At 39.3% G+C, this 20,569-nt stretch overlaps 1 protein-coding gene across 3 annotated transcripts in view; it reads left to right on the forward strand.

The window, feature by feature from the left end:
* Positions 1 to 20,569, forward strand: part of lmf1 (lipase maturation factor 1) — a 662,806-nt gene that overhangs the window by 45,586 nt on the left and 596,651 nt on the right. Inside the window, exons 1-2 of one of the 3 annotated variants that reach the window (XM_041206709.1) lie at positions 15,842 to 15,897; positions 17,611 to 17,920. The exons of 1 other annotated variant lie outside the window; for it this stretch is intronic. In XM_041206709.1, coding sequence (XP_041062643.1) covers positions 17,781 to 17,920 — 140 coding nt within the window. In that variant the 5' untranslated portion in view covers positions 15,842 to 15,897; positions 17,611 to 17,780. Of the gene's footprint in view, positions 1 to 15,841; positions 15,898 to 17,610; positions 17,921 to 20,569 lie in introns of those variants that run through there. One more of the 3 variants, XM_041206706.1, reaches the window with a different exon arrangement.

The following is a 20,569-nucleotide window of genomic DNA, read 5'->3' on the forward strand; positions in this document are numbered from 1 at the left end:
ACCATTGGAAGCTATCGCTCCTCATCCTCTTTGATCTGTTTATAGCCTTTGACACAGTTGATCACTATCTTCCTCCAATGCATCTTCTTTGTCATCCAGCTGGGTGAGACTGCACTCACCTGGTCCCATTCTTACCTATACGGTTCTGCTGTATTGAGAGTCCCCCAATAATCTATCCTTGGCCCCCGTCTATTTCTCTTTCACATGCTGACCCTTAGTGACATTATTCACAACATCAGGTTTCACATGCATGACATCCAACTCTACCTCACCACCACCTCTCTCAACCCTGCCACTGTCTGTGATTTGTCACTCTGCTTGTCTGACATCCAGCATGAGCAGAAATTTCTTCCAGCTAAATATTGTGAAGACTGAAACTATTGTCTTTGGTCCCCACCACAGACTCTCTTCCCCAGCCATCGTTTCCATCCCTTGCTCTTACAACTGTCTGAAGCTGAACCAGACTATTCATTACCAAGGTGGGCTTCCGATCACATATGTGGTCCATCACCAAATCAAATACTTACACTTCCGTATCTTCACTTGACCCGCCCTGCCTCAGCTCATCTGCTGCTGAAACACACATCTATCCTTGTTGCCTCTAGGCTTGACTATTTTAATGCTCTGCTGGCTAGTCTCACATCTGCTAATCTACGTAACCTTGGGCTGATCCAAAGCTCTATGGTTCGTAATCCTTGCATTTCCTGCATTACATCAGTGAATACACTTCAAAAGTTCTTCATTTCATTCAAAGCACTTCAGGACGTCCTGAATACGGCACTCTTGGCCTTTTCTGTTCATCCATTACCCCTCGGCTTGCTGAACTACTTTGGTTTCTGGTTAGGCAATGCCTCATACTCAAAATTCTTACCCTTGTTTTGAAATCCCTATATGGCCTCTCCTGTCCCTACCTCTGTAGCCTCTTCTAGCCCTATGTGTCTTTGGAATTTCTGCACACCTCCAACGCTGGCCTCTCATGCATCCACAAATTTAACTGCTCCACTATTCATGTTCTTGCCTTCATTTGCTAAGGCCCTAAGCTCTGGAAGTCCCTCCCTAAACCTCTCCAGTCCTTTAAGACATTCATTAAAACCTGCCTCCTTGACCAAACTTTTTGGTCATTGTCCTAAATGTGGTGTTCGATCTCAAATTTGATATAGTTCCTGTGAAGTGCCTTAGTATCTTTACTACATTCGAAGCACTATACAAAGTAAATTGTTGCTTTGCAAAACAAATAGGTATACACAGCTAACATTGTCATTCAAATGTAGCTTTTCAAAATTTGTCCACCACTTCAGAAACTGTTTTTAAGCTGTACATTAGCTTTATGTAATAAGGAGACTGAAGGTAGATTATTTTCAGAACTAAGTACTTCCGTATTTCCTACAGTAAGGAAGTCATTAATCAGCATTACAAATGTATTACTAAAAGCAAACTTAGACTTATTAGCTACTGTGACCGATATATGTTGAAGTGAATTTTCTGCCTAAGAGTGCAATCTCTCTTTTCCATTCTTCTGCACATTGTAGTTGGAGCATTTTGTGCTATTTGATTTTAAACTGTAGCCTTCTGTGATAATGCACCTGTTCTAGGCATCACATAGGTTAAATGTTGGGCTATCAAACACACAACCCGCTCTTCATACTTAGCTTATATCAGATGTTAGAACAATGGCAGTACACATACTGTATGCAGTATGAATGAGCTAGTTTTACTATTGTACTTTTATATGAAAGGTTTTGTCAGTTAACAGCGACCTTTCATCCAGTACAGCATGGGAGCTGTTTACTTAGCACTTTCATTCAAGTTAAAGGACTCTGTTAATGACAGCCACCCCTTAGTGTTGGATAGGATACTGCAGATAAAAACCTATTTTGTGACACCCTTCTTGGTGATTCTGACCTAACAAAAGGAACCTATATATAAATGTTCTGTATAAAAAGATAGCAGGCTAGTGGAAAGGTGGAACGACAGGAAAGAATAGTTGAACTGACGGCTTGTGTTGGGAAGACTGGCAGGTTTTGGACAATACCTGTAAACCGGACAGCCTAATTGTGGATAAGAGGATGGTTTTTATCATTGGTTTAAGAAGAAAATTGATGAGAATTTATTGGAAGACCAAACTATTTTCCTATAGGTAAGAATAGGTTATTGTGTTTGAAGTGATGATTTACATTTTACACTAAAGCATGTCCTTTTTTCCTTCAAAACTATATTTTATATTATACTATATTATAGCAAGTCTGATTCATGCTGCACTATGTATTAATGTATTTGATCTTCATTGCAAACTTCCTCCTTGTAGTCCTCCAACGTTTTTTGACGTGTAACAATAGGATGTGTTAGGGATCGGTATGATACTTACAGGTGTTGAACTAACTCATATCCATTATAACTAATATTGCAAGATGGTTACTGAAAACCAAGTATGCAACTTAATTTATTAATGTTATTGGGAGCTTTGTAATTAAGGAATCTGTATTGGATAAGATCTACAACTGATTCCTAATTTAGTGGAAATACACCAAGAGAACTATCCATGATCCCTCTCATCTTTAATCATCCTTTTCATGTAAAGGCATCAAATGTGTCATAATTAGCCACCGCTCTATTTTCCAATTCTACCATTCTCTGTTTGAATTGCTTCTGGTTTTACATTGCTTGTACCATTGAAGTCAACATTGCATCCTTTATGACTGAGCTGCTAAAATTCTGACAACCAGATGGTGAAGTAGGAAACCAGACACCAATCTTTTACTTAATACTAGATTTATTTACAATGCAACATTACAAACTTTTACTTAATACTAGATTTATTTACAAGGCAACGTTACAAACCTTTGCCTCCTCCTTAACTAACCACCAGTGCCCTACTACTTTTTGAAACCCAGTAATGATTAAACAGTTATCATTTATGTGAAAGGGCACTGGCTTTATATTCTTTTGAGACCTGATTAACTAAATAACATCCCCTTAAAGTGGTGCTGTAATATCAGTGTCTCTTTAAACTCTTTTGAGTAGAATAATTAAATGAACAAACTAACTAACAAAATAGACAGAACTCTAAAGAAAACTTATTAAAATAATGTTCCCAAGGCTGATGATGCACTGCAGCTCTAGTGGCGCTATAGGTTCCGGAGGTACTTTATACTCTTTTGACTACACCTATAAAACTAATTAAACAAATTAACAGCCCCTTAAAGGGGATACTCTCTTTATCAATCCGACTAGCTATCGTATGTGTTTAAGGTACTCAATCAATCAATGTCCTCCACCTGTATGTCCTTAAGATTAATAATACAATTAACATAGCATTAACAGAAGACATTTGCCAGGATTTTATAGGGGAGGGGGAGGGCATGGTAACTGCATATTGTCACTGTCATTACCCTCTGAAACTGACTGCAACTTCAGGGTGTTGATGGGGCTTGGCCTAAATAGCCAAATGGTTATGGTACTGGGTTTGTAACCCCAAGATCAAGAGTTCAAATCTCACAATGGCAAACTATGAAACAATGTAACTTCATCTGAATAGGAACAGATGGAAACGGGTTTGTACTCGAAAGGGTTTCAGGGTGTTGACTATATGCAGATTAGCTCCAAAATCATGAATTTGCTGTCACTCGGGCTCCAATAGGTGTGACCGCCCAACATCCTCCCACCCCACCCCGGAACCAGCGATCATTAAATCAATGCGAACGTTAATTTTCTGCTCTCACTTTGCTGTTAAAAATCCCATTAAAAAACATACAATTTTTTCAATTAGTTGTAACTGGGTTTTTAACAGCAATATGATTATTAAAATTTGGAGCAACAGAAGTTGCCCTGAAAAATAATTTTGTATTCGTGGAGTGCTGTTAAATGATTAATTAGCAGATTTTTGAACTAAATCTTAAAAAAGTAATTTTTTTTCAGATTGTTTTAGCTTCTACCTTCAATCTGTGTATGCCCCAGTCTTTAATTTGTTATATGCAAAAAAAAAAAGTGATTTTTATTTTTATACTTTCTGCTTCCTGTTTGGATATCCGTGAAATCCTTTAATGTGATTAATTATTGGATTGTAAGAGACAAGGTGGGTTCTACATGGGGCAAGGAAGGTGACATATGCTTGGGGTAAGGCTAGAATACTTGGTGTAATTTGTATTGGTGTTTACGAAGGAAGAGGCTAGAATACTTGGTGTAATTTGTATTGGTGTTTACGAAGGAATAGGATGCTGACAAAATATTGGTACAAGTGGAGATGATAGAATGGGGTAAAAATTGATAGGAAGAATACGCTGGAAAGGCTGGTTGTGCTTAGCGAATAAGTCACCTTGGCTTGTATCCTAGGTTGCTAAAGAAAGCGGGAGTAGTGAAGGGCTCACTATAATCCTCCAATCTTCCCTAGATATGTGGGAGGTGCCAGAGTATCAGAAAGTGACAAATATGACACCCTTATTCAAAAAAGGATGCAAGGGTTTATGAGTAACTGCAGGATGGCCAATTTAATATCAAATGGTAAGATTTTAGAAACAATAATCAGGGAAAAAATCAGTAGGCACTTGGAGAGGTTTGAGTTAAATAAGGAGAGCCAGCATGGATTTTATAAAAGGCAGATCATGCTTGATTAATTTAATTGATCAATAGAGAAGGCTGACAAAGGGAAAGCAATAGTTGTCTATATGGATTTTTTTTTTAAGAGGAATGCTTAACAAAGTTTGACAAAATTGAGGCACATGGAATAGGAGAGGCAGTGTCAATTCGGATAAAAAATTTGGCTTAAGGACTGAAAACAGCGAGTCATGGTAAATGTTTTTTTTCAGATTGCTGGATGGTAAGCATTGGTGTTCCCCAAGTTTCAGTGCTAGGAACATTGCTTTTTAAATATATATAAATGATTTGGATATTGGAATGCAGAGTAATATTTCACAATTTGCTGATGATACCAAACTTGGAGATGTGGCATTCAGTGAGGATGATACCAGTTGACCACAGCAGGTCGTAGATCAGTTTGCAGAGTGGGCAAATGAGTGGCGGATGGAATTTAATACAGAGAAGTGTGAGGTAATGCATTTTGGCAGAAGGGACAGGGAGAGGCAATATAGACTTAATGGCACAGTTCTCAAGGGTATGAAGAGCAGAGGGACCTGGGTGTTCGTGGCATTGATCTTTGAAGGTGGCTAGGCATATTGAGAACATGGCATTTCAGGCTTCATAATTAAAGACATTGAACACAAAGACAGGGAAATTATGCTGAATTTTTATAAAGCTCTGGTTAGGCCACAGCTAGAGTATTGTGCCCACTTCTGGTCACCACACTTTAAAAAGGATAGGCTAGTCGTTTAGAGGTTGTAGATGAGATTGCCGGAATGGTTCCAGGAATGAGGGATTTTCGCTCTGAGCTTAGATTGGAGCAGCTGGGGTGGTTCTCCTTGTAGCAATGGAGATTGAGGGTGATTTGATACAGGTGTACAAGATTATGATGAGTTTAGATAGGCAGACAAAGCAAAGCTGTTCCCATTAGCTGATAGTATATGAACTAGTGGACACATATGTAAGTTTAGGGCACGAAATGTGGGGGTGAGTGTGCAGAAGTTCTGTTTTACAAAGCAAGTGGGAATGACCTGGAACTTGCTGCCACAAGAGTGGTGGAAGTGGAGACAAATGATTTCAAAAGGAAATTGAAGGGGAACTTGAGGGAAATAAACTTGCAGAACAATGGCAATAGAGCAAAAGAAGGGACTAATTGGATTGCCCTACAGAGATCTGATCTTGATGGACTGAATGGCCTTCTGTGCTGTAATGACTCCATGACTAGAATCACATAGAATCACAGAATTGTTACGGTGAAGAAGCAGGTCATTCGGCCCATTGTGTCTGCACCGGCTCTTTGAGCATTTTGACTTAGTACCAATCTCCTGCCTTTTCCATTACATTGGTTCCATTAAAATAATCATCCAATGCCTCAGTCGAACCTGCCTCCACTACACTCCCAGGCAGTGCATTCCAAACCCTAGCTACTCGCTGTGTGACTGAGTGTATAATTGGCTGCTTGGATAGCTTGATGACATCACTCCAACTCCATACTGGAAAATTCCCATTAAACAATGCCGCAATTAGTTGCAGTACTCCTGCATGGTGATAGAGGTTAAATTCTTGCCAGAGAGGTCACTAAATCTCCCTGTGAGACTTAATTTCAAGGTCATTGGCAAGCATCCTTACTTCACTGCTGACCGTAAACTCCGCATTGCCTCCAGTTTCAGTACAGGCACTGTGCATTGCTGTACAGACGGTTTAGTCCGTTTTTTCATAGAAGTCCCTCACTTTATTTTTAACTATCCTGTTCTATAACTCTATTTATTCCCTGGCCATTTTTGTTCTCCCTTAGTTTAGTCTGAACTATGCTTTCCTTTCCTGATTTGCGTACATTTAGACTTACATTTGCAGATGGCCCCCCCCAAACTCTGTCTTACTAGTTTAAAGCCTCTGCAATCTCCCTATTTACTCTATCCTCCAGGACACTCGCCCCATCATTGAAACTCCTTCATGTCCCAGTACTCCAGAAGGATAGAACTGGAGCCAACTTTTACACATTTTTATATTTATTTACAGTTACACATTACAAACGTACATCACTTAACCCTAACCATCACAACTTCAGTCTGTGTTTATTTATAGAGGCTCAAGTGAATCATCAGTTAATGTTCACCACCTGTGTATAATTAACTACTTAATATACAGTTAAATATGGATGCTAGTGTCCAATTTAAAAGAACACCACTTTCCCACTTCAACCGTTTAGCCACATGTTAATTCTCCTGATCTGTTGGTTTTTGCCTTTTTACACATGGCTCGGGCAATAGTTCAGATATTTTTACCCTCGAGGTCCTACTTTTTAATTTGTCTCCTAACTCCTGTTATTCCCTTGGCACAACGTTCTCCCTTTTTCTACCTATGTTGTTTGTCCCAACATGGACCATGATAACTGAATTTTCCCCCTCCCTTTTCAAATTCTGCACCTGCCACATCTAGATATCTCTTACTTTGACACTGGGGAGGCAATATAAATTGTGATTCGTGTTCATAATTGTAGACAATGCTAAATGTCCCTCTAATTATAGAAACTCCATCATGCCCACATTTTTATTCTTCCCATGGCAGTCTTCTAAGCCATGGTACCTTGGTCTGTCTTCACCACATTTGTTCTCTTTGTCCTCACAGGTAGCAAGAACATTATACCTGCTAGACAGATGTAGCATTTCTTGGACCATCTTCTCAACCTTAAGCCCCAGATACCTGGTCCTTTAACAATCATATTTCCTCCTTCCTGAACTCGTGCTTTCCTCTGGCGGTTGTCTGTTTCTTGTTTACAGAAATTCCTGCCCTTCTGTCAGAGCCAGAGTCATTTTCTACATATAGATAGTCTCGTTGTTCAAAAGCTCTCACATACTGCAGCCCTGATAATTGGCCTGTCATCTCTAGAGCTCCTAATTTATTTATTGAAAGCCTGAATTAGGATTAGGTAAACTGTGTTTAAAAATAAAACTGAGAAGTGGGGATGTTTGTTGATGATTGAACAATGTTCAGCAACACGCTCGACTCCTCAGATACTGAAGCAATCTATGTCCATGTGCAGCAATGTTCAGGCTTGGACTGATAAGTGGCAAGTAACATTCATGCCACACAAGTGCCAGGCAATGACCATCTCCCACATGAAAGAATCTAACCATCTCCTCTTGACATTCAATGGCATTACCATCACTGAATCTCCTGCTTTCAATATCGTCGGGGGTTACCATTGACCAGAAACTGAGCTGGTCATATAATTACTGCAGCTACAAGAGCAGATCAGAGACTGTGAATTCTGTGGCAAGTAATTCACTCCTGACTCCCCAAAGCTTATCCACCATCTACAAAGCACAAGTCAGGAGTGTGTTGGAATACTCTCCAGTTGCCTGGATGTGTGCAGCTCCCACAACATTCAAGAAGTTTGATACCATCCATGACAAAGCAGTCTGCTTGATTGGCACCCCAACTATCATCTTTTGCATTCACTTCCTCCACCACCGACACACTGTGACAGCAGTGTGGACCATTTACAAGATGCACTGGGGCAACTTCTTCGGCTGCACCTTCCAAACCCGTGACCTCTAACCACCTAAAAGGACAAGGGCAGCAGATGTAAGTTCCCTCCAAGCCACACATCATCCTGACTTGGAACTATATCACCATTACACTGGGTCATAATTCTAGAACTTGCTTCCCAACAGCACTGTAGGTATACCTACACCACATGGACTGAAGCGGCTCAAGAAGGCTGCCCACCACCACCACCTCAAGGGCAATTATGGATGGGCAATAAATGCTGGCCTAGCCAATGATGTCCAGCAACCCCCCCCACCCCCCCAAACTGTGAAAGAATAAATAATAAAAAAAACATTCTTACTATTTGCACACCTGAGAGAACAAAGAAACAATGTATAATGTGTGCGTAATAAACTCATCAAACTGTGATCTTGTGATGTCATTGGACCTTATCCTAACTGATTGGATGTTGCTGGAAAATCTCACTTTTTAAAACCCAGTTTAGGTTCCTTAGTTTTTCATGTTCGGTCGTATATACGTGATTACTTTTCAGTCTATTTTGAGGGTTATTTGGTTTTGTTTTTCACATACTAACTTGTGCTGAACGCTGACTCGAGCTTACACAAACCACAAGTGCTAAAGTCAACCTCCCCTTTCTGCACCGCATTACTCCTCTCACCAAATTCTAATCTTCCCATTCTGTTCACAATCCACCCAGTTAACAATGTGACCTGTGGTTGTGCCCTGTGCTGCATGGACCAACGACTGTTTGAAGTCAGGCAACTTCTTCAGAAGTAGCCTGGCCATTAAATATTTCACCTATTAAGTAGCTGTCATACAGTTGAGTGGAAATCCTTTTCAAATTGTCAAATGTCTTTATTTTCTGAGTCAATTCCACAATTTGAACATAACTTTCAGAGGAACTATTGACGGAGTTGTGGATTGGCTGATTGAGCCCATGTTGGGTATTTTTTGATGCTCAGTGATTATCTGTTGTAAATTCATTGCATGTCTGGCATTTTAGTCAAGTCTAAAATTAAATGGGATGTACGTTTATAAACCTGGATTGGTATTCAAAAATATGTTTTTATAAGAATTAGAAGAAGAGAATGAAGTTGAAAGACTCAGCAACGAATTACTGCTTAAACTTAATGTTGAAGCAAGAACCAGAGAGACTATTGAAAGGGTTTAAAATGACTTGTGTACAGCAGCACAATAAACCAGGACTGTGTAGCTGTGACTATGTTCTTTAAGTTATTTTCTGTTTCTCCCGTTTCCCTTTACTAACCTGTCTGTTCTTGGCAAGTATTATACCTCAGGTGAGAGAGCAGAAAGGCAATGTATTTGTAGCTTTTTGCTGCCTCACGGCTTGTTTATGTACTATATTTGGAATTCTCAGGTCATTGCAAAATGTTTCACAGGCAATTAATTGCTGTTGAAATGTAGTGACTTTTATTTCATAGATAAATGTAATAGGCAACCTTCAAACAGGAAGGTCCAACAAAAAACAATTAGATACATGACCAGTAAGCCTTTTTTTGTGAGGTAATTAAGGGGTAATTGTCAGCCAAGATGCAAGGGAACTTCCCTGTTCTTTGCATAGTGCCATGAAATCCTTTATGCCCCTGATTAAACAAATGGGACCGCGATTTATTGTCTTATCGGAAAGACAGCACCTCACATTATATAGTGCTCCCTCATTATTGCGCTGAAGTATGACATTAACCCACAACCTTCTAACTTAGAAACTGACTGAAGTTGCAAGGAAATGAGCTAAAACAGCCCAAGGCGAATATCCCTTTAATCCGTATCTTTCCCTCCTCTTCCTCTGCAGTGGTACATATCTATATTCCACCCACTTGTCCTTTGCTATCATGCTGAAAATGAGAACTGACTATATGAGGAATTGGAACCTGCCTGTACCTACTTTGCACAGTTCACTGCCTTTAATTTTTGTTATAGTTGCTGCATGCTGCTGTTAATCCTAGAGCACTAATTATAAAGGATTTCAACTTCGCTATTGACACCACTGCCAATCGGTTTATCCTTCAATCCATTTAACAAAATGTATGCCTTGAAAATACTTAATTAGATTATAGGTTCATGATAGAATGTTAGATCTGAGGCTACTGAGTTCCTCTTGCAAAATAATGTGTATGTCTGTGTATGTGTATATATATTGGCACAAGTGTGCAGCTTTGTCTGAACGCTTAACTCTGGAATTGTTGTAAGTGAGCAAATTCAGTGCAGTGAGGGAAGAGGTACCTTTCTGGCTTTTTACAAATAGAAGTGATCCAAGAGAGGAAACTGGAGACAGCGAGACCTGAGCTTAAGCTTGAAGGCATTAATTAGATGAGCAGCTATGTGATTGGTGAGTTAAGTTTTTATTCTCTAAACTGTGGCAGTCATTTAAACTGGTACTGCAGAGATGTAAGCATTATGTTCCGTTTATTGCGTAACTGGTTAAACTCCAGAATATAACTATGGATAATCCTTGAGTGCTATTTCTAAATTTGAAATCTAATTAGTTAAATAATACACAATAAAGATGGCAGGGCAAGTAATGTGTTGCAGCTGTAGCATGTAGGTAAACATCATGTGCTCCACGGCAACCACAGCTGCATTATGTGTCTGCAGCTCTAGGAACTTCAACTGAGAGTTGTTGAGCTGGAGTCTGAGCTTTGGACACTGCGATGCATCAGGGAGGGGGAAAGTTACCTGGATACTTTGTTCCAGGAAGTAGTTACACCCGTTAGGCAAGGTACTTTGGTTTGGTCTTTAGTCAAGGACAGCAAGGTATGGTTGTAAGAGAGGCAGGTATGGAAATCCAGAAATTAGCAATGGAGGAGTCTCAGCCCTTGCAGTTGTCAACAGGTTTGATACTCTTGCAGCTTGTGTGGATGAGATCAGGGACTGCAGGGAAGATGAGTAAACTGACCACAGCACCATGGTGCAGGGAGCCATTCAAATGGGGGGAGTAAAAGGGAATGTAGCTGTAGTAAGGGGCAGTATAGTTAGGGGATAGGGAGACTGGTCTCTGTAGCTGAGAGCATGAGTTCCAAAGGCTGAGTTGCCTTTCCTCGAGGCTGGAGAAGAGCTAGGAGTGGGAGGGGAAGAATCCAGTTATCATGGCCCATGTGGATATCAACGACATAGGTAGAATTAAGAAAGAGGCTCTGCTGAATGGAGTATGAGCAGCTAGGGACTAAATTTTAAAAAAACAGAACCACAAAGGTAATAACCTCTGGATTACTACCTGAGCCATGAACAAATTGACATAGGGTAAAACAGATCAAAGAGTTCAATGTGTGTCTCAAAGATTGGTGTGGTTCTAATACTGGGGAAAGAGGAGCTCACCTGAACTGTGCTTGGACCAGTGTCCTGGCAAATCGTATAACCAGGGCTGTAGAGAGAGACTTAAATAGTCGCAGTGGGGGTGTTAGCTGAGTTCACATAAGGGAAGATTTAGCAAGTTAAAGAGAAATGATAAGGCAATAGTGCATGTTAGTGATATGTGTGATATAACTGTAGTGTGGCAAGAAGGGACAGAAAGTACAGCTATAAGCGTGCGCCAACAAATAAGATCAGAGCCAGGAAAAATGGTAAAAAGACAGAATTAAAGGCTCTTTATCTGAATGCATGCAACATTTGTAACAAGATAAATGAATTGACAGCATAAGTAGAAATAAATGAGTATGATATGAAAGCCATTGCAGAGACATGGATACAAAGTGACCACAGTCACTCGAACATTTAAGGGTATTTGACATTTTGGAAAGACATGAATAAAGGAAAAGGAAGTGGGGTAGCCCTGTTAATAAAGGATGAGATCAGTACAGTAGTGAGAAATTATCTTGGTTCTGAAGATCAAGATACAGAATCAGTTTGAGTTGAGATAAGAAACAGCAAAGGAAGGAATTCACTGCTAGGAGTAGTTTATAGCACCACCAGCACCCCCCTCACCCCCCAACTTGCCGGAGCCAACCAGGGAACAGGCTGTTTTAGACCTAGTAATGTGTAATGGTTAACATGGAGGCAGTGGTTGCCAACACCCTCTTAGGGCATGATACCTGAAGAGAGGGAGAATGTGTAATGAGGTAGAATTAATTAATGATTTCATTTCATAGTAAAGGATCCTCCGAGAAGTAATTGTGCCTTAAACTTAAATAAAGGAAATTACAAGGGCATGAAAACAGAGTTGGCTAATGTGGACTGGGAAAGTAGGTTAAAAGATAAGACGGTAGCAAAACAGTCGCAGATGTTTAAGGAGATATTTCATAACTCTCAACAAAGATATATTCCACTGAGAAAGAAGGAGGCAACTTCAGTAACTAAGGAATTTATGGATGGTATCAAATTGAAAGAAGAGATGTACAATGCTGCAACGATTAATGGTAGCCCAGAGGTTTGGGTAAATTTCAGAAACCAGAAAGGATGACTAAAATCATAGAGGGAGAAATTGGAGTATGAAAGAGAACTAGCAAGAAACGGACAGTAGAATTTTCTGCAAGTACATATAAAGGAAAAGTGTGTGTTGGTCCCTTAGAATGAGACTGGGGAATTAATAATGGGAAGCAAGGAAATGGCAGAGACTATGAACAAGTATTTTGTACCTGCCTTCACAGTAGAAGACACAAAAAGCACCTTATGAATTGTAGAAAATTAGGGGGCAAAAGGGAGTAAGGGTTAAAAGAACCATGATCACTAGGGAAAAGAAATAGGGAAAACTAATGGGATTAAAAGCTGACAAGTCTTCTGGACCTGATGGCCAGCGTCCTATGGTCTTAAAAGGAGTGGCTGTAGACATAGTGGATGTAATGGTTGTAATCTTCCAAAACTCCCTAGGTTCTGGAAAGGTCCTAGTGGATTGGAAAAACACACATGTAACAAAACTGTTGAATAAAGGAGGGAGACAGAAAGAAGGAAAGAACTGCACCCAGTTGTACAGGGCATTGGTGAGACCACATCTAGAGTACTATGTATAGTTTTGGCCTCCTTATTTAAGAAAGGACATAATTGTATTAGAAGCAGCGATTCCTGGTATGAAGAGGTTGTCTTATGAGCAAAGGTTGGACATGTTGGGCCTGTATCCATTGGAGTTTAGAAGAATGGGAAGTGTTCTTATTGAAACATGTAAGATCCTGAGGGGACTTGACAGGGTAGATGCTGAGAGGATGTTTCTCCTTGTGGGGGAATCTAGAACTAGGGGACATAGTTAAAAATATGGGGTCTCCCATTCAAGACAGAGATGAGGATGAATTTCTTCACCCTCATCTCTGTGTTGAATTTCTTTTATCGGAGGATTGTTAGACTTTGGAATTCTCTACCCTGGAGAGTTGTGGAGGCTGGGTCATTGAATATACTCAAGAATAAGTTGGACAGATTTTTGATTGACAAGAGAGTCAAGGGTTCTGGGGCACAGGCAGGCAAGTGGAGTTAAGGGGGCAATTCTTATTATCTTAAATATATATATGTGTGTGTGTGTGTATGTGTGTGTGTGTATATATATATATATATATACATACACACAGTATGTGTATGCATGCATACACACACACACACATATACATATCTATTAAACCTGATGATTTCAATAACAAATTTAATATCACAGTAATTTGCCTGTAATTTAAGCATTTAAGCCCAGCAATCTGAATGGAAGCGCTGTTGGATATGTCAGTGATTTCCTTCAGAACTAAATTTATTGCATTCTTATTGTGCATCATAAGCATTATGGGGAAATGATGACTAAACCTTCTGTGGACTCATGAGTGTGATTCCCTGGACAATGAGTTCCCTGAGCAGGTAACCTCAGGCAGGTCATCTGGGGGCAATGCTGAGTTAAATTTTTTATTTATTCATGGGATGTGGGTGTCACTGGCTAGGCCAGCATGTATTGCCCATCCTTAATTGCCCTTGTTCAGAGGGCATTGCTGTGAGCTGGAGTCACATGTAGGCCAGACCAGGTAAGGACAGCAGATTTCCTTCTCTAACGGACATTAGTGAACCAGATGGGTTTTTACAACAATTGACAGTGGACATTGTCATCATTAGACTTTTAATTCCAGAATTTTACTGAATTCAAATTCCTCCATTCGAGCCCGGGTCCCCAGAGCATTACCTGGGTCCCTGGATTACTAGTCCAGTGACAATACCACGACGTCATCGCCTCCCCCTTAGTGCATTTATTTACGTAGGTTTAGAGTCCAAGCAGAACCCAGTGGGAAAAAAACTAAAGGTGATTACCAAACTGAATAAGTTTCCACTGGTGTACATCATTCTCTATTCCATGCAAACCTAATGAGCGAGTGTCAGCATTCACTTTACCAATTCCAACGTTGATGTCTGGGTTTCTTTTGACTGCCATGTGTGTATAATTTTCAGTGTAAGTTGCTGTATCTGGAGTGCAAATAATTGCATTTCCTTTCTGTAGCCCAGTTGTGTCTTTGGCAAAATGCCATACAGTTTGTTCAGGTTGATCGCAGTTAACACAGCATAATTGAAAAGGTGGACCTTCCTAATCTAGATTGCGCAATTCAATTTAGAACAATGCCTTTACTTATTGAGTTATTTGGACAGTTGACCATATCTCTAAGATGTATTACTCTTCTCATTTGGGGATGATGGCATAGTGGTCTTGTCACTGGACTGGTAATCTAGAGACCCAGGGTAATGCTCTGGGGACCTGGGTTTGAATCCCACCATGGCAGATGGTGGAATTTGAATTCAATAAAAATCTGGAATTATAAGTCTAACAATGACCATGAAACCATCGTTGATTGTAGTAAAAACCCACTTCTTGCCTGGTCTGGCCTACATGTGACTCTGGATCCACAATAATGTAGGTTTACTCTTAAATGCAATTAGGGATGAGGAATAAATGCTGGCCTAGCCAGCGATGCCACATCCCATGAACAAACAAAAAAAAGTTCTGTAAATTTGTAATTTCTGTCAATGTGATTTTTAAATGTTTTGGAAATTGTGGACTATCTCTGTCAATTTTGAAAACTGCAACCATCATAGATAATTTGGGAGTAGAGAACATAATTGAAAGCCATTGTTTCAAAGTGTAACTATCTGAATGTCTAAGTTGAACAGGTTGACCAAGTTGACCAGAAAATATTGGAATAACTTTTATGTTCACTTACTGAACATTAAATTACTTAATAATTTTGATTTTTCATAAATGACCGATGATTCTGTTGCACAATAGTGATGGATCCAAGATACAGTTGAGTTTTCTTTCCCACGGGAAACTACAAGAGGTTCATAGGTCCTTTGCTTTTGAAAAGCACAGTTTATCAACATTAGTGCATGTACACATGCACTCTGAAAATTGGATCATTGATTGCCTAGGCTTGGCTTTTGTTTCTCAGTACCTGGATGACCATCATTCTTCATTACCATGAACGTTGAGAACCTGTATTTCTGTGTATGCTTTTCCTTATGATTTTGTAAAGGCTTTTGAAGTGTTATTTTACGTTAAAAACAAATTGTTGATCAAAAGAATAACCACTTAAACAATACTCCTGTAACAAACATAGCTTGCTAATGGTTCTTCATGTTGAGGTACCATAGAATACTCAAGGAAGAGTGATGGCACGACCACATTGTTTTCTATTTATTTCAAGGTAAGGCAGTGGCAATTTTGGTGTGCTGTTTATGTTTTTGCACCAAATGTTAACCATGTGCAGTCAATCGTATTTTTTCTGTGGCATGTGAAATGTGTCTGACCTTATTTGTCTCCATTTATTGCAGAAGTAGAATGGACAGTGTCAGCCTGCTGGCCAAAATTATTTGATGTTACAATGTAAAATAGATTTTTGTTGATAAGTAAGTGAACGGAAATTAACTAATGCAGTAATAGCAGACCCTTCAGTGTAACTGAAGCCACAGCATTGACTGTGTATATACAACCATATTTGGTCAATATTTCTAGATTGTAATATAGCTGAATAGTCAAAAGACTAGCAAAAATTTGAAATCGGTTTTAACCCCTAAATTCCTATACAGGTCAATGTTTACTTTATGCCCTTCCAGGCTCTGAAGAAGAGTCATATGGACTTGAAACGTTAACTCTATTTCCCTCTCCACGGATGCTGTCAGACTTGCAGAGTTTTTCCAGCATTTTCTGTTTTTATTTCAGATTTCCAGCATCCGCAGTATTTTGCTTTTATGCTTTTTTATTTATCTTTTTATGATGTGGTATCAAGGACTTGTGTCTGCTATTGAAGTAATCCTCTCAACAAAACTGTGAATCTTGTCCTTGTGCGAAAAAGCCAAAGATGAGAAAAGGTTGTTTCATCCAGTGAGCACTTCAACTAACCCAGCCTAACATTCAACTGCTTTTCAAAGCTCTTTGATGCTTCTGATTCCACTCACTTAACTGTTGGATTCTTCAAAATTGTTATTGCTCTGTCACTAATGATATTTTTGTGAAGTCAGTATAGAATTTATCTTGTGAAAACTTAGATGCATCTCATTTTTTACCACAGACTTGATGTATCATGAAGTAATATTCTAAATTAATCTTATATATACTATTTATGAATGAGGCTCCCCTGAGACTTTAAATTTTTTCTAGAATGCTGTTGCATTGTGGCTAAATGGTTGTTTGATTGTATTCCATTGAAAGATGTTTGATATCATACATTTCAATTTAAAATGGCATATTTTTCAGAGTTTTTGGATTTTTAGTATAGGACTATGATTATAATGCACATGGTAATTACAATTTTTATAGTGAACAGGAATTGTGAGGGTTTATGATTTACAGACAGCTCTGTTGAGCTGTGGAATGTAGAATAAACCTCAAGATTATACAACAATTTATATTCAGAACATTCAAAAGTTTGTTGAATTACAGTGTACATAAATTTCCAAGATAAAGGAAGGGTATGATTGGCAAAATTAGTCATCAACAATGTTCAAATCCTGCTTTGTTTTGTGGTGCAACAACCCTTGGAATTTGCATGAGGTAAGCTGATTATTGAAGAGAGACAGACTTCTTGATTTCATAAAGATGCATGTCAGTTAGAAAACACACTAGGTTTTCAAGTTTTGTGCCAACTGTAAACACAATCAACAATATTTCAAAGAGTCTTAACTTGTTTCAAGATCCTGATACAGTACTGACATATTTGGAAATTGAATGTACATGTTGCCTTCTGATTAAATTTGGATCTCATTTCAAAAGATATTACAGTCTGATCTAACTAGGATTAGCTTGTTCTTTTCAATTATAATGTTCAATATCAAGCACTTCTAGAAACCAAATGGATTGTGAAAGAGAAATTTCACGTGTTAAATTTGTTGCTGTAGAGCTAGCATTTTTGGGAACATAATTTATTTGTAGACATTTTTTTTTCAGTGACCTGGGTATGGTACAGTTGTTACAATTATCAGTCTTTCATAATAATTCATGCACATCATTTGTTACTGTTCAGTGTTAAATTATGTCTTGATAGTGAAAGATGTTGTTCCAAGCTTCTGATTTTGTTATGTTTCATTCATAATGTTATTCAGTATTGTCTCTCTCCTTTGCAGTTGTGGCCTTTTCTGTTGCCTACCACCAAAACAGACAGTTGCTTGGAGAGAAGGGACTGCTACCAGGAAAACTCTATTTGCAGAAGATTCAACATTATGCTGGGGGCAGAGTTGGTTTGGAGGCTTTTAGCTATGCACCGACAATTCTGTGGTTGCTGGATTGGTCTGACATGGATGCACATCTTGACAATATTGCCTTGTTGGGAATGGGACTTTCATTGTTTGTACTACTTGCAGGATGCGCCAACATGATAATCATGCTTCTTTTGTGGATCCTTTATCACTCGTTGGTGAACCTTGGCCAAATCTGGTGAGTGGAGTGACTGTAATATTGTATAGTTAAGAGTAGAAAAAGAAATTTTATCATGATTATTTGGTTAAATAATAGTGTGTTACTTGGGGAATGCTCCAATCTTATAAGATGGTGTGTACTCTGATCAAGCATGAGCAATACCGCAGGAGAGTTTTAAAAAGTTTTATCATTCATGGAAAATAACTTTTGTGTTTTATTTTGTATGAGATGGCAAGAAGCTGCATATGTGCAGTAAGAAAAGTTTTACAAGACCCTTGTTTTTGGTTTTGTTACTAGAACATTCAATTTAATTTCATATGGAACCTTAATATTACTGAGCTGTACTGATCTAGTTGGCTTTGCCTTGTAGGCCTTGAAGTAAAACATGAGATTGTGACAATAGATGTCATTCTGGTATAATGACTGCCTTAATTTGAGTGATTGTCAAGGTGTAAAACTACCATTATACACAGGCACTTTGGCAATATTGTACTTAATTAACCACTAACAAAATTATTTGTTCTAACTTGCGCAAAATAAAATACCACTCTGCTTAAAGTATGGTTTTGAGATGAGGTTATGTTATCAGATTATGGCCAAAGTGCCAATGGACACAGAGATAAAAACAAAAAAACTGCGGATGCTGGAAATCCAAAACAAAAACAGAATTACCTGGAAAAACTCAGCAGGTCTGGCAGCATCGGCGGAGAAGAAAAGAGTTGACGTTTCGAGTCCTCATGACCCTTCGACAGAACTTGCGTTCGAGTCCAAGAAAGAGTTGAAATATATTTCAACTCTTTCTTGGACTCGAACGCAAGTTCTGTCAAAGGGTCATGAGGACTCGAAACGTCAACTCTTTTCTTCTCCACCGATGCTGCCAGACCTGCTGAGTTTTTCCAGGTAATTCTGTTTTTGTTTTGCCAATGGACACACTTGGTTTTCTTTGTTATTTAAGGGTGCATTCACATTGTAGCTACACTAGCAGTGTAAGTGTAACCTAAATTTGGCATCAGAACTTGACCTGAAGCTGTATGAAACTCCCTGGAAGAGGTTGTCTAATTTCATTTTGCATTAAAGTCTGTTCGGGCCTTGGCACCCATATCCCATTCCAGACTAGATTTTCCAATGGGGGCAAACCTCTTGGGAGTCATTAACATTTGGACTTGGCCTCCTCAGCCTACCTCTGGTGATTCTGACCAAAGTTTGTGGAAAATGGAGGCTTGCTGCAGTTTTAGAGCTGTTTATAAAATTTTCCCCCAATTTGTTTCTTCGATTCTTCGGCCTATGCATGACTATGCTTAGCACAGGCTCTTGATGAGGTAATAGAGAGGATTGATGTATTATACTTAGATTTTCAAAAGATGTTTAATAAAGTATGAACTAATAGGATTGTCAGCAAAGTTGAAGCCCATGGAATACAAGGGACTGTTGCAGCATAGGTACAAAATTGGCTGAGTCACAGGAAACAAAAATCGTGATGAACGGTTGTTTTCTGACTGAAGGAAGACATAGACAGTGGGCTTTCCCAAGGGTCAGCACTAGGACCGCTGCTTTTCTTGATCTGTTTTAACAACTTGTACTTTGTTGTACAGGGTAGAATTACAACATTTTCAGATGACAAAACTTGGAAGTATTGTGAACTGCAAGGAAGATAGTGATAGATTTAAAGAGAAAATAGGCTGGTGGAACAGCAGGCAAGCGATAGATGAAATTTAATGCAGACAAGTGCAAATTGTTACGTTTTAGTAGGAAAACTGAGGAGAGGCAATATAAAACAAAAGATGCAAACCTGAAGTGGGTGCAGGAACAGAAAAACCTGACGTATTTGTGCACAACTCGTTGAAAGTGGCAAGGTATGTTGAGAAAGTGGTTAATAAGAAATACAGGATCATAGGCTTTATAAATAGAGGCATAAGAGTATAAAAGCTAGGACATTTTGATGAACTTATATAAAAAGACTAATTCAGCTGGAGTATTATGTCCAGTTCTAGGAACCACACTTCAAAAGGATATGACAGCATTAGAGAGGGTGCAGAAAAGACTTAAGGAAATGGTTCCAGGGATGAGGGACTTCAGTTCTGTGGATAGGAGAAGCTGGGGTTGTTCTCCTTGGAGAGGGGAAATCAGAGGAGATTTGGTTGAAGTGTATAAAGTCAAGACTGGCCTGGACAGAACCGATAAAGAGAAACTGTTCCCATTGGTGGAAGGGTTGAGAACTAGCCACCTGCCTTCCTACCCACCTCACCCAACTACCCATTCACTCACTTGTCACCCTGCCCACACACCGCCCTGCCTGCCCGCTGCCCTGTTGGCCCCGTACCCACCTTCTCACCGTAGCTTTTCAAAGAAATTTTGGGGCACTTAAACTTTTTACTTACAGAATATGGCAGCTAGTGCCGTAAGAAGGAGGTGTGGTTTGTCTTCCCCTGATGCTCCAGCACTAGGATGACGCTTTTCAAGGGTCTGTACACCTGGGATTTCTGGAGAAGCCAGGATCAGGCGTCCCAGCCAGAAATGCGGAGCTCCAAAGTGGCGGACAAAGTAAAAGCAGAATGGCAATCTGACAGGGATTGTCACTCCTTGGAAGATTTGGGCCATTGTAACTAGACTCATGTAAATTTTCACTTCAAACAAACTTTAAAGCTGTTTGGCTTTAAATATTATGTC

Source organism: Carcharodon carcharias, chromosome 15 (genome assembly GCF_017639515.1).
Source record: "Carcharodon carcharias isolate sCarCar2 chromosome 15, sCarCar2.pri, whole genome shotgun sequence".
Lineage (NCBI taxonomy): Eukaryota > Metazoa > Chordata > Chondrichthyes > Lamniformes > Lamnidae > Carcharodon > Carcharodon carcharias.